The following is a 15,674-nucleotide window of genomic DNA, read 5'->3' as shown; positions in this document are numbered from 1 at the left end:
AAAAACATTATACTTTGGTAATAGTGCGGTTTAACCACTGAATAATTTATTTTCTCCAATCAAACTGTAAAATATGAAATTTAAAGTATAAGAAAGAAAATTGTTCTATGACTCTATATTTGGATAACATTGTTATAAGTGATATATTTTGAATAACATTGTGGTAATAGTAATAAATTAAAGTGTGATGCTATAATATATTAACCAAAGCGAGTACATTATTATTTCTTTTATTTAACTATTATACAAAAAAGAATAAAACTTTATCAAAATTCTAACCTCGATAAATGCTAACAAACCTAGTCAAATTGCCAATAATCCAATATGATGCCAAAAACAACGGACATAGCCTTAAAATCCTCCCGCAAAGACAAAAACAAGTTGTTACTAATTTAGAGGGTACCAATATTCCACCCCTTTTAACCAACTATATAAAAACGCGTTGGTATGACATGTTCTGCATTTCATATCAATCAGATAATTCAACAAAACTATGACAACAAATGAAACAGTTTTTGGAAGTTGACAAAGCAAGAAGAACATTTAATGAGGATTACCATAGAACAATCACTTCTTCTAGATTAACTTTCTGGTGAGATGATAAGATATTGTGTTGGTAATCTATATATCGAGCAACCTCCAAAAATGATACAGATGAAAAAAGTATCACATGATGAGTTCTCACAAAAAAATTATTTAATATGAAACTGATGGAACTTCAATTCAGTGAAATATTGTTAAAAATAATTACTAAAATCTCAACCAAAGCAGCTAAACCCCAAAAAAAGAAAATTTTTGACTCTACTTTATTTAATGAAAGAAATAAAGGAAATGAAGGTTTTTTTGTGACATTTTGTCAAAACACCCGGTAGGTAACAAATTCAAGAAACTTAGGAACATTTTGCATCATTTGTTTATGCACTGTATTCCCTAAAAAGAACCGAGTATAGACATTGTAAAACTGTTTCACATAACTTCTAAATCTATTTATGAATTCATGAACCTTCACCTATGAAAACATCAAATACCTAATGGGATAAAGAATATCAATCATCATAATCACTGCTCTGATAAAATATCTCCCATAACTTGATGGTTTCGTCTCCGAAAACCACATTATCTATGATAAAAATCGACAATATTACAACATAGAGGAAGGGATGAGGTTAGAAGACGATCGTGATAGTGATTAGATATAAGGTTTTAAGAGGGTTACAATTTAAGAGATATAAAATGAATAAGATGAAGAAACACAACTAATCGAGAGGATGAAGAGGATTAGGGTTTAAGAGAGATAAATGGAGAAAAACACAGATGAAGAGGATTAGGGTTTAAGAGAGATAAATGGAGAAAAACACAGATGAAAAGGATTACCTGACGATGAAATCACATGAAGAAGAGTAAAACCTGCAAATGCCGATGAAGGGTATAATGCTAAAACCATTTTTGGCTGAAAATCATTGCGGAAAAGACATGCGTAGAAAAATAAAGAGTCATTATTAAGATAGAAAAATTGTAATGCTTAGTTGAAAAAAGTGTCACATGATGAGTTCTCGCAAAAAAAGCATTGAATATGAAATTAATGTAATTTCAATTCAGTGAAATATTGTTAAAAACAATCATTGTAGCGTTAGTTGGACGTATAGAGTTAAAACCCTCTCTCTTCTGTAAACTCTGTGTAGTCTTGTGCCCTCTCTAGCTTCTTGCTAGAGTTTTGGATTTTTTGAATGAATTCTGTTGCTGTTCAAGAAAAAAAAAAGTTTAAGATAGAACAAAACCAAAATGAATTATAAAAGAAAAAACTATACAAATATAAATGAATAGGCAAAGTCCTTGAATTCTAATAAGTCACTAATGAAGTCCTAACATGTTCGTTCCTTTGGTATACAAAGTTATCTTATTATTCCTTCAGATCAGTCTTGGGTGGTTGCCCCCTCCTGCAATTTCTTGTTGATACAACTTCCGCTTCTGATGATGCAGTCAAAAAGTCTTCAAGAAATGACCAAACTATATGCATTGTCGCCATGTCTTCACACTAGTCACTACGTCATTCACTGTATCATGTTTTCACGGTTGTCAGTACTCATCTATACATTTGTTTAATGACAATTATATACGGTTTAATGACTTCCTTCTACTCAATGCCCACCACATCACTTCTTATATTACTTCTTACTGTAACTCTTAATTCAGTGAACACAATACACAAATACATCAACCAACACCAGCGCCTTTATAATAACCAAGAAAAAAGATATAAGAAAACCAACACAACATAGAACCTTGAGATGGCAATTCTGCACATAAAAACGTTTGTTGCATTGCCATCTATATAATCACACAACACAAATCAAGATTATAAGCATCAAAAAAGAAACTTAATAATCATACATTTTAGAATATCTGTGATAAGTATCAAATATATCATGGCACAACAACACACTTACCAAAACAAGAAGCATGAAATCCAAAGTCCACTGTATGTATTTCCAATTTTCCATGTTAGATAATTTTGCATAACCGCTTGTCAGAAAAGACTAGTTAACAAACATTTGAATGGCTCTTCAGCACAACTGTGCGATTCAAAATGTTCACCGTTGCCTCTTATATTAAGAAAGATTTATCCATTTTGCTCAAGAAAACGGCATAACTCATGGAAGAATAAAAATTACAAACAAAAACGAAGCTTCTAAACTACAATAAATGCATCAGAGTAACAACTTATAATGCATTAGCTAAATAGAGAAAGATCATATGAAACTGTCAATATATTCAATATTTTAAAATAAGAAATGATCCGCAACCCACAACAGAGACCTAATGGAACCAAGTAATTAAACCTTACAAACAACAAACAGTAAAAGAGATGAAAATATGTCACAATGATAACTAAAATGCCAAAACACGAATTCAAAGTATCACAAATCTTCGCTTCCAACTGAATCAATGTCAGACCAATCATAAGCAACAACAGGAAATTTTCATATTTGATGGAAAATCGAAACCTGGCCTTTTGCTTCCAAATGAGAGAGAACCAACAAACACAACCATATGAGTGAAAAAGTCAACAAAAGTCATGTATGCATCAATTAGGAATGGGGCGAATAAAATTATAACTTGCAATGACATCAAGAAAGAAGAGAGAGACAGAGACCCAAGAGGTAGAAACAAAGACATTCATGCTCCATAAATGGGTTCTAAGCAGCAAATTGAGGAAACATGCACATTTATCAAATAAGAACGCTGAGGTGGATTTGAAGTTTCTTCTGATATGAAAATGTATGGATTGCATTTTGATAGTTATTACTGTCAGTTAAAGCACATAATTATCGGTTTATGAAAGCTAGGGACAGTTAAGTAAACTTATATTAATTTCAATAGTCAATTCCCTATTCAGTAACTACTTATCTGCATCTCCGTTATTTTAAACCTATACAATTAGAAAATCGCAATTATAATCATTTTAACAAAACATCATAAAAGAATCAGTTTTCTCTCTGTTAAATGAAACGGACAACACAATATATATACACACAATAAAGAGATGGCAATTCATCAAGTAAAAAGATTGTATACACACAATACAAATAAAGATACATTACAACCAACAAACTTAATAAATAAGATACCTTTTCATAACGTACTGCTTGTCCGCAAAACTATATAAAACAGCTATGATCTAATTTTAGCAAAATCATGTGATTCAAAATGTTCACCATTCCCTCTCATACCATGAAACATTTGTCCATTTTGCTCAAGAAAACGCCATAACTCATGGAAGAATAAAGATTACAAACAAAAAGAAAGCTACTAATCTACAATAGATGCATTGGAGTAACAACTAAAATGCCCAAATATGAATTCAAAGCATCATTAAGAGTTTAACCTCCTCACCTTGAGGACCATGATCATGCAAGCAAGACCACCTCCTTATATCCACTTCCAGACCAATCAATGAAACTTTGCATTTGATGGAACAGTGAAACCCTTATCTTTCAAACGAGAAAAAGTCTAGCAACAAGAAAAGTACAAGTGAGTAGACAACAAAATGATAAAATATTGGGAGCATCGAGTGATTTATAAGACAACAACAGGATAATTGGAAAAACTTTATCAAATGATAATAAATAGAGTACTACAGTACTCCAGCTAATGATCAATATGATTTCAAAACAATAGTCACTTTACCTTTGAACATTCATCCCCAAAATTAAACTTAAGCTCCTTAACACGGCAAAGGTTTAGCATCAATCCTTTAAGCATCTCTTCTTCTGCTTCTTCAAGGGTACTTGTTTCATAATGATCATAAAGTGTATAATATAGATTAGCTTCAACTAAAGACGACACGTTTACCAACAATGGCTTCCACAAAAACAAACAACATTTGATTGTTAGTGATGAAATATGAGGAGCATTGATTTCGATGCTACCATCATTAGGTGGATCAAGAAAATCGATATATCCGGAGAACACCAAGTTCTTCAAGCTCTTTGAAGTAATGTTGAGCCGCCTATAATCTTCACAATAATCCAACACCAAAGTTTCCAATACAGGACTACCAGATAAAATGTTTTCAATCAAATCTTCATCTAACTTCCCATATGAAATACTCAAACTCCTAAGATTTTTCCAACTAATAGCCCCAGTTGGATTAAACATGCAGCCTTCTAATCTCAGATCAGTAAAACTTGAAGCGGTGAAAAATAATTGATCTAACGGAAATCCAGCTTCATGTGCCGGTTTCCATAACTCTAATTTAAGCACTTCAACATTACAACTTATAGCGTAGCGAATCCAATTGTTGACTTGCGATGCAAATCGTCGAATATCATGGGACTCCACTTCGAATTTCGTGAGCTTCGATTGGCGACATTGAATTAGGGTTTTGTCCACGAAGGAAACGAAATCGGATCCAGAGACATTACGAACACGACCTTTGAAAATTAGAGTGGGAACCGAAGTCCAAAGATGTTTCCATCGGTTGGAAAGTGCACCTGTTCTGATTGCGTCTTTTGTGGAGGGTAAACGGGACAGGATTTCAAGTAGCACGCAACTTGGCAACGCACTGATTCGATCATCTTTCGATTCATCTCCGGTTTTGTTCTGAAACTTTCTCCGTTTTGAGGCAATTTTAGGTTGTTTTCGTCTGCCCACCATATCCGTAAGCAGCAGCTGAGCTCTCGTCACCTTTCCCCCATGGAAAGCAAGTAAAACTCAAATCAGGCTTAAATGTAAAATGGTAAAATGAGGTTTTCCTTTTGGCACCTAAACTTTGAGAATTTACGTTTTAGTTTTTACTAAAACAAAGGATTTGAAATAAGGTATTACATTAAAAACTAAGATGATGTTTGTTTTATAAGAGGTAAATAACTTCGGTCTGTTTTATACGGAATAAAATATGAACCAAAAATATGTTTCAATTTAGGCTTTATAAAAATGATTGTTTGTTTTTTAAAGTTTAAAAAGAAAAAAAAAACGATGGTATTGATGTTGGTGGCGGCGTTGATGGACCGATGATGGTGTTTGTGTTGGAGTTGGTGTTGGTGGTGGTGGTGGTGGTGGTGATGATGGCAAAGCTAGGAAAGGTGGAGTGGTGTCGGAGATAGGGGCGGTAGTGGGGTGAAGATGGGGGTGTTGGTGACAGAGGTGTTGGTGGTGGTGGCAACAATCATATATAAGATGGATATTCGTGTGGGAAAGAGATTAAAATATGAGATTGTAACACCTGGTTTGAACATTGGTTGGAACTTGCCAATGGAGAAGTTTCATGCATGGACTCGGCGAGTTGGGAGCTCAACTCGTCGAGTAGGGTCGTATTTCAGGGGCACGAATCGGAAGTGACTCGGCGAGTCAGAAGGCTGACTCGACGAGTCAGGGCTGTTTAATGAAAAACCCTAATTTTGGGGTTTGCCCTTATATAAGCCTCATTAAAGGCTCTTGTAGCCTCCCTTAACATCATAAGAGACTATGTACGGCCGCAAACTCCCTAGTGTGTGAAGTGTGTGCATTTGAGAGCTTGACTTTGGGAATTTGGGAAGGAATCCAAGTTTGGAGAAGAAGAATCAAGGGGAAAACACTGGATCTAGCATCTAGTTCGTCTTGGACATCAAATTGAGGTATGAATCTGTTACCTTCAGCTTATATTCTATTTGGAGTTCATGACCAAACTTTGAGGAAATGGAAGCAAGCCTAGATCTGGACCTAACACAAGGGTATGGTTTCAGATCTGAACCTCACTAGGTCCCAAATATCATAAAGTTGCATGCTTTATAAACTTATTCCCTCCCCATGAATGAAAACCTTGTTGGAGGATTAGTTTTGGTGTTTACGGTTATGAAAAGCCCTGCATGCACGTAAAGTTTGTAACTTTAAGTGAAATCTACAATAAGAGAGGATGGATCTAAAGTTTGGGAACTTAAGTCCCACTGGAAAGGACTATAATCATGATGAACTTTGGGGGACTCGACGAGTCATGCAAGTGACTCGGCGGATCGAGTGGGTTTTCTCGTTTACGGCCAAGGGTGTACGACCAAGGTTGTATGGCCAAGGGTGTACGACCAAGGGTTTACGGTCAAGGGTGTACGGTTGGTGGTTTACGGCCGTAAACACCAGGGAACTGGACGAGTCCCTCGGGTGACTCAGCGAGTCGACGAGTTAAGCAGGGAACCCGGCGAGTGAATGATTGTACTCACCGAGTCAAGGTCATTATGGACTGTTGACCTTGACTACAGACTTTCACTTTGACCAGCGTTGACCCTGGGGGTATTTATGGGACTATGCTGAGATATTTACTCATTGATTATAAACAGTTGGGAAGAGCAACCCGGGACATACTTGAATCCAGTTTGCCAGTTCAGCCTTTAAGAGGTGAGTTTTCTCAACATACCAATGGGTCTAAGGCACCAAGGCCGACCCATCTTGTGATAGTTGGTTTACTTGTGACGTAGAGGTGTGATATGTATGTGTGCATGATATGTGGTAGAATAGCCTTTATGGCTAACGGTAGAGATAACCTTATGGCTAATGGTAGAGATGGCCTTAGGGCTAATGGTAGAGACAGTCGTTATGGCTGATGGTAGAGATAGCCTTTGTGGCTAATGGTAGAGATAGCTTTATGGCTAATTGACATGTGATATGTGGTAGAGGTAGCTTTATAGCTAATGTGATATGTGGTTTGTGTGGGGTATGGTCTGGGGGACTCACTAAGCTTTCAGCTTACCGTCTGTGAATTTGTTTCAGGTACTTCGGAGCCCAAGGGCAAAGGCAAGGCGTGATGATGCGGCGTGCAATATATCTCTCTTTTCCGATCTGGTTTGGGGGACACTTTGATGTTTTGAAAATAACAATATTGTAATGTTGATGGTTTTGAAAGGATTATTGGAATCTTTATGTTTTATGAAAAATGGTTGACTAATTAAAAATGAAAATTTTCTTTGTAAAATTTGGGTAGTTACAGAGATTGACATTCCTTGGGAATGATACTGTTCTATTTGTTGATGTGTCACGAGCTGACATTGTTGCTATTTGTTGATATGTCATGAGCTGACACCATTGTTATTCGTTGATTTGTCACGGGCTGACATTGTTATTCGATATTTATTAGAAAGTCGTGTGCTGACATTGTGATGTGATATCGGGTTAAATGTTACAAGTTGATAAACGACAAGGTTTGATTACAAGGAAAAATCATATATTATGATTGCGGCATTATGTATGATTATGATGCATACAATTAGCAATTACATAAATTGATCAAAGTAACCGATCTGAGTGATTGACCTGAGCGATTGATTAGAGTGAGTGATTTGGTTGATTGTGTAATTTGAGTCTAAAAAAAGAGTTCTAATGAAGAATGTACAAGCCTGCAAAGTTAGACAAAAAGTTATTAGAGGTTGATTTGTTAAATATGATAGCGACAAGGTGTCAACTTTGAAGCCTAATAACTCGACATTTATAGTTGGTTAGGAATAACTTTGTAAAGTAAATTTATGGTATATATAACAAATAATACATAGAAAGAAGAATCAGATAGAGTGGATGTGTAGTGAATGAGATATGATTATTTAAAGTTGGTTGTTCAAATACGTGAAATTGCTGAACTGTTCAAGACCTTCATGTTCACAGCTGAATAATTCAAGTTTTAGACATATTCAGATGAAGCGAGTTATATGAAATTTGTAGCACTACTAATAGGCTTTCAAACGATATAAATTTTGTTCAAATCGGAGTTCGTATGATTGAGTTACAAGGCTGGAAGGATTGAGAAATACCATAAATTTTGCTGGGAGATTATCTTGAGTCGAGGGTAGTAAGGGTGATTGATGTCGAGAGTTGTTCCAATTGATTTGAGCGATCTGAGTGATTAAATTGAGCGATTGATACTGATCTGAGAGATTGACCTAAATAATTAAAATTGATTCAAGTGATTGATTTAATTAGAGTAATCGATCAGAATGATTGATCAAAGTAATCTGAATGATTGATATGAGAAATTGATGTTAATATAAGTCATTGATTTAATTGATCTAATTGATATGAGTAAACGATCTAGTTAATCTAAGTAATCGATTGAGTTGAGTAATTGATTCAATTGATATGAGTGACTGATTGATTGATCTATAGAGATGAGTGATCTGAGTGATCTGTGTGATTGATCCAGTTGATCTAAGTTATTGATCTGAGCAATTTTAGTAATTGATTTGAATGAGTAATATTAATCTAAGTGACTGACTTGACTGATCTGAGTAAAGTGATTAATTAATCAATAATTTGAGTAATTCGAGATATTTATTTATGAAATTGACCTGAATAAATTGAATGGCTGATCTGAGTGATCTGAGTGGTTGTGAATATTTGAGTAAATTAATAACATTGTGTGTATCATAGAGATTAATGAGATTGAAATTGATTTGAGTGATTTGTGAATGAGTGGTCATATTCGAAATATAACTTATAATAAGATTGACTTGTGTAGTGTCTAGTTTATATTTAATGATGATAATTGCTACGAGTATTTACACTTGTGACTTCAGGATGAGTCGTAAGTCAAGTGCCAAATGATTATTCAGGAAGACTAAGAGAAATTTTGGCTTGAGTTATGATAATGAGTTGAGATAAATATATAATACGAGAAGTGTAATAGAGAAACATTTTGAATATTAGTATTGAAAAATTATTATTGATATGAGTTATTAATCAACGATCCGAGTAGTCAAGGCGATTGATTTTAATATTTGCAAAAAATTAATAATAATAAGAATCGATTTGTAATTGCCGGGACTTTTTTCCATACCAATTGAGGAGTTAGATGAAAGGATTATTAATTAAAGCTACATAAAGTGTCTAGATATATATGAGAAATTATGTATGTTGTTTAAACTTACAGAAGACATGAGACAATGAAAGTTATATAATAATTGTATTTAGAATCTGTAAAAGAGTAGAGAAATCAGATGAGAAACATATGAGCCTTGAGCAATTATGAGATGAGTTGAGAAAATCTAAGATTCATATAAGAATAAAAGTATGAGAGTATATAATATAAGAGTAGCGTAAGAGAATATAATGAGATATATGTGATATGAATATTTAGCTTACCCTAGATTAGTAGCACGATATTTCAAGAGATTCCAAGGATGAAATCTTTTGAAAGGGGGAAGTATTGTAACACCCGATTTTTCGTAACAGGTGTTATTTCACGAAATATAGATATTATGAGTTGAGTAAATGTGATAAAGCCTTGAGTTGCTTTATTTTCAGAAATGATATTTAGCAAAAGATAATTAAATAATGTTATAGAACTCGTTGAGGGGATTCCGTGCATATAAAGATCATCAAAAACAGAGTCCATATGAGTAAGTTATGATCCTTTGAAGATTTGATGAAAGTACGTTGCTATATTGAGAAAGTGAACGGAAATCAAGTAAACGGTCAAAACTTTGACCCTCACGACATGCGGGATGTTTCCTCACCACGTGAGCAGCATGAATTGACGAAAACATGTGGCGAAATAGCAGAACACGTGACAGAAACCGCTCTAAACACTTCTCACAACATGAGAGGTATATGCTCACGACGTGAGCATGCCCAAAGTATAAATATTAGTTTTCAAGTCGTTTTGAAGTATTTTGGTGTACGTGAGAAAAAATGCTGCTCAGGAGCCATTCTCGGGAGTCTATAGTGGAGATGTTATGTTGGCGTACGGGTGATACAGAGTTGAGTTGCGGGATACAGTGAGGTATCTTTTACCCGATAAATTGTATTTATGATATTTGATTATTATTATTATATATATTAGACCCATGTAAGGGATAAGAGTATTCATGATATGGAGTTGTTATGAACCTGTTGGTGAGATTAGTGAGAAAATATTATGATTAATATCATGTTTGGCTGACAAGGATTATAAACCCTATTGCCTTAGAAATACCCGATATGAGAGATTTATCCATGGGCTTACGGATTAAGCCTATTATTAGTGAGCCTAGATAGATTCTAAGGGACTTATTATTTAATAATAGGTGTTACCGTGTGACGAGCTGATAGATAGTGGAAGTGTAAAACTGAGACTAGAATAAGCCTGTCGACTTACCAGGTGAGTAACACTACTCTAATATCCAAAGTTATGATAATTGTGATGATTATTATATAATTGATTATTATTTAGAATATTAATTGTTGATTGAGAGATTGAGGAAATGTTGAGAAATATATATTAGATGAGAGATTGGATTATATTAATAAATTAATATTTGATCGATAAATATATTATGATTGGAAGATATAACACATTTGATATATTGGTCATTGAGCATGAGACTTAATATGAGTGAGATACTGATTATTGATTGGACAGGTATTTGATAAATAGATTATTACTAAAGAAATGAATCATTTGATGGAATAATTACATATGTGACAATTTTGTGGAATATACATGATTTACATTATTTGTAGGATTTATGATTTATTTGATTATGTTTTGGTAGCTGTTATTCACTAAGCCATGAGGCTTACGTTTTTGTGGTGATTTGTTTTGCAGGTAGATTTATTGTGACGCTCGGCTCAATCATGTGCTTGCTACCAACACGATCCTTGTGATAGCTTCTTGTATGCCAAAGTGCCATTGTACACTAAGATTATTTGTAAAACTTTTAAATGATTTTTCATAAATTTGGGTGTACCTTGGTAGAAAAATCAGGGCGTTATATTCATTACTACAAAATACCCTTTAATGACACGTATTGCGTGTCGTAAAAGCCACAGATGACACGCAAATACGTGTCAAGGAAGGCTCTATCATAAAGGAAGACGACATGCTTTTGCGCGTTGTAAACTTACGACGCACGTATACTTCATGCATTGCATGTCATTGAAGCCCCTGTCATAAAGTAAGACGACACACATTTGTGTGTCGTAGCCATACAACGCACATTTACGAGTCGCATTGCGTATCATTAAAGCCCCTGTCATAAAGAAAGACGACACAAATTTTTGCGTGTCATAATTTTAAATGTTTTAAAAACTATATATTTTGATAGATTTACTAATTTTAAAATTAAATAACACATTAAAAGTCTCATAATACAAAATAAAATACCATAAACAAGAAAGATAATTCCTTGCACTAATATAAAATACAAATAATCATTCCGATAGCAAGTAAATGTAATACATTGCTAATATTACATAATATTTATTATAGAAAAACAAAACATGTACAACATTAAAAGGAACCCGTGGGTAAATTCTCCTTTGAAAATCTCCATTGCAGTTTCATGAAATACAAAACATACAGGTGTTGTTACTGTTATTGTTGCTGGGATAGAAGAAGTACTGGTATGATTGGAAGATGATGCAGTTGGGAAAAGGGGTTGTCACATGACTATTTTTAAACTTTGATGTATTCTTGTCAGGTAGGAGTTTGTGATTCACTAGAGACAAAGTTGGAATGGAATTAAGAGTTGCCCTAGCCCCAATTCCTTCCATTTCCCTAATTCCAGCTTAGTAAAGATGATTGTAAACAAGATTGTAACTTTATAAGATCTCTTTCATTTTATATAAAATACAAAACAAACACTATTACCTTCCAATGTTGGGAGCCCATGCCACAACATATACTTGATCACCTTTATCATTAGTGTCTGCTAGCTCACCAACTAGAAGCATATTGTTATGTACAAAATCCTTTTGGTGGCCATTTCCTTAAGGAGCATCTAGATCACTCTGCTGTCAGAAGACCAAACTGCCCTTGAAAGATTTATTAACTTTTTACTTAACATAATACTACAGATCAACAAAGTCAATAATTTTGCTAAGTCCTTTTGCTTTATTATAAGTAAACCTTAACCGAGGCTTACTAATTTTATGATATCATTGGTAAAAAAAAAGTCACTCAATGGGCTTCTGGCTTGGAGACAGAATGTCATACCTGGGACAAAGAACAAAGCATTATAAGTGTTGCAATTGTGTTAGCTTTGGGGTGATACAATAAATAAATAATAGAATAAAATAATAATAAATACTAACCTGGAGAAGCAGAAAAAGCTCAATAACTATCTAAGAAGAGAACCAACAATAGATGTATGCCTTCCCCTATAAGCATCTATTTCCTTGAATACTAACACATCTTGCCATCCAAATACCTTTGGTGGTTTGAGACCTATAAAAGGTTAATGTAGAAAGTCAACAAATGTGGAGATAGATTAACAATAAATAAGATGCAAGAAAAATAGATGCATGCCTTCCCCTATAAGCATTTGTTTCCTTGAAGCTTGTGTGAAAAAGATTATTCAGAAGTGTGCATATAATGCAACCTCAATATATAAAAGAAATACCATTGATTTGAGGGCCCATGATGGCAACAACGTCATAAGAAAGTCCACATTCAGCCAACTTTACTTCTTTGATAAAATTATCAAGTTCTTCACCATTAAAAGTGTAATCTCCTTCTATGAGGTGGGTAGAGCAGCAACCAACTTCTTTTTCTACAAAAGACAACACTTGAATCAGTATATCATGAATCCATAAGCATAAAATATTCATTTTAAAAATAAAACAATTAGCCAATACAATTATTTCAAAACACCACAATTTTCACATGATCTGGCGTTCATGTTTACTTTTTACACCTTCAATCATTTCCAACACAAGAGTTGATGATTAGTGAATAGTATCATTAGTTATTAATTTAAGTTCATTGCAACTTATTCCTTCATTTGTATTTCAGATCCCATCCCAACACATAATTTTCACCTCAAAACACATTCCAAATTTTTCAAGAGAACAAATAGGTCAACAACAAAGTCTCTCTGTAAGGATCAAGCAACTCAATTAACTCTATCAAAGATCCTACGTGCTTATAATTTCACAATACAAAACTTCACACTTTAGATAAAAAACAAGATCAGATTACAACAGTACCTAATTATTCAACAAGAAGTCAAATGACATACCCATCGGTAGTAGCTGAATCCTGAGATTTGAATTTTATAGGTGAAGAGAGCAAAAAGAGTGCGATGTCAGGTCAACATAAGGCCATAAATCAAAATTTCTCTGATTTTTTCCTACATTTATGTGTAATTAATGAGAGAAAGCAATACCTTAAATTACAGAAACCATCAGAACCTCTGAGATTTTAAAAGAAATGGATGGAATTTCTTTCTTATTCTTCTTCTTCGTCCTTGCACCTCATCTACAACATCTCACATTCATGAAATTAGGCCTAGACAACCTTTCTTCTTGTTATTCTTTGTCACCTTTATCAAACTCAAGCTAGTATAATAGTAAAGTATAACACATGACTTTTAATAGTCGATGAGACCCACCCTGATTAGAAAAATAGGAAAATGAAGGGCAGACGAGAAGAATGAGATTTCGATAAATGAGATTGTTGAAAATGCAAGAGAACAATGAGAAATAGGATGCAGTGGTTGAAGTCGATAAAGGCAGAAGTGGTGTATTTGTTGAAGATGAAAAAGGCTATAAGGGCACAATTTGTTTAGGACCTGTAAACAAACACTCACACAACAAAAAAAATAGGGTTTTTGTTATATAGATTAACTAAAGATGTAGAATGATGGAGACCGGGTAGGAAGGAGAACCCATAGAAGGGAACAGATGAGAAAAAGGCACCGTGTCTTTCTTATGCTTGCTTTCTGTTGTATAAGATAAAATCGAGATTGATAGAAGAATGTAAAAAAATGGGATGAGAGAAGAACGAAAACATACCTTAATCCGTGCGAGGTGGGGTGAATCCAAAGTCGTTAGACGTTGTAGAGGTAACTCATGTAGTAATGCTCTAAATCACCGGCTCTCTAAGAGTAAGAAAATGAGTGCGATTCTGATGGGAACCTTGGATTTCTATCGATTCTTTCAAGTTTGAATCAGAAAATGAGAAAGATTTAGGGAAATCAAGAGTGGAATACTCCTCCTTCTCCGGCTGACATTTACTAGTCGTGATTTTGTGTGGAATGAATTGTGAAAAAGCCCTAGTTGCTGGTCAGGGATTTCCCACTACTGACTAGTATTCGAAGAGACATTTGTGGTGCGTGATGGAAGAGAGATTGTAGATGGAAGTGAATGAGAGATGGAGATGGAACCAACCCTAAATCGCCTAGGCGGGGTTTTCAACTTTTCTAATTTTTTGGGAATTCATTTTCCCGCTGCTATAGCTATTAAAGATGGAGAGAAGGTAGAGTTGAATACGACAACTATTAAAGATGAAGATGTGTGTGTTTCATTAAAAAAATATAAAACGACATGATTTCACGACACACTTTTTATGATAGGTGCCCTCTGTGTTTTTATTTTTTTGTTGTGACACTAGTTTTAGGGCACGCAAAAATGCGCGTACTAAATCCTTCAAATTTTAAGAGAGATGACATTATTTTTAGGGCACACACTTTTTCGTATCATAAAACATCGCGTGTCATGGTTCGCGTGTCATTAAAGGGTATTTTTCTAGTAGTGTTTTTTTATTTAAATTATACATATTAAATATTATCTCATATTAATTAATTTTATTAATATATTAATTAATATATATTAATGTATATAGTAACTTTCCATATATCCCTTTTTTTGCCACAGTATACAAAAACGAATGCTTTTTACGAAACAGTGTTAAACCATGTCTAAGCACAACAACCCTACACCTCAAGTGCCAAATATGTATCTCATGTCTAATATTAAAAAGATACAACCTTGATCAAAACATCACTCTTGACTACGATCTATAACGTGGTTTTGATGCGGGTCAAGTCCAATACTTATTCTCTCAATCAAGTACTTATGAAGTTGGTAGCAGCTCTTTGCCATTCTCATCTCCATGAGAATCCACCAATCCACTCATATTAGTCTTACCTCATAGATGCTCCCACAACTATGAACGACTATGGACATTTGGAATAACCTAGTTATTTAAGGATTTAAACATGCTAATATAGAACACAACAATGATTTAATGAAAGACTCATATCCAATATATCATTCATTACAATATATGTTGCTTTATTGTTCTAATATCCAAATACTAAATTTCAATCAAATACATCTACTTGTATCAACAATGCTCTATAGCACCGGCTTGACTTTCATGCTATAGCTAATCAAGCAGCTTTGTGAAGTAGATTTGACAAACTTGATTTGTGTAAACTTTGCGAATACAATCATTT

At 34.2% G+C, this 15,674-nt stretch overlaps 1 protein-coding gene across 2 annotated transcripts; it reads right to left on the bottom strand.

The window, feature by feature from the left end:
- Positions 1-1,839: 1,839 nt before the first annotated feature.
- On the bottom strand, positions 1,840-5,182 carry LOC145125276 (F-box/LRR-repeat protein 25-like). 2 transcript variants are annotated; one of them, XR_013715908.1, is made up of 3 exons: positions 4,189-5,182; positions 3,895-4,011; positions 1,840-2,054 (listed from the first exon to the last, which is right to left on the bottom strand). XR_013715908.1 is itself a non-coding variant. In XM_079060758.1 (2 exons), exons 1-2 carry the CDS (start codon positions 5,155-5,157, stop codon positions 3,952-3,954), a joined length of 1,029 nt encoding a protein of 342 aa, XP_078916884.1. In that variant the 5' UTR covers positions 5,158-5,182; the 3' UTR covers positions 3,651-3,951. The 2 variants fall into 2 exon arrangements, 1 of the variants encoding a protein (XP_078916884.1); XM_079060758.1 differs by lacking the exon at positions 1,840-2,054 and having other exon boundaries at positions 3,651-4,011.
- Positions 5,183-15,674: the final 10,492 nt, after the last annotated feature.

The sequence above is a fragment of the Lactuca virosa genome, chromosome 7 (genome assembly GCF_052849685.1).
Source record: "Lactuca virosa cultivar CGN04683 chromosome 7, Lactuca_virosa_CGN04683_v6, whole genome shotgun sequence".
NCBI classification, from domain to species: domain Eukaryota; kingdom Viridiplantae; phylum Streptophyta; class Magnoliopsida; order Asterales; family Asteraceae; genus Lactuca; species Lactuca virosa.
The sequence above is the reverse complement of the archived record's forward strand: the minus strand, read 5'-3'. Positions and strand labels throughout refer to the sequence as shown.

Excerpts from the sequence above, each read along its gene's own strand:
- LOC145125276 (XM_079060758.1), bottom strand. The coding sequence starts at position 5,157 with ATGGTGGGCAGACGAAAACAACCTAAAATTGCCTCAAAACGGAGAAAG. Across the intron at positions 4,012-4,188 it reads TTGGGGATGAATGTTCAAAG|ACTTTTTCTCGTTTGAAAGA; the intron begins GTAAAGTGACTA and ends TCTTGTTGCTAG.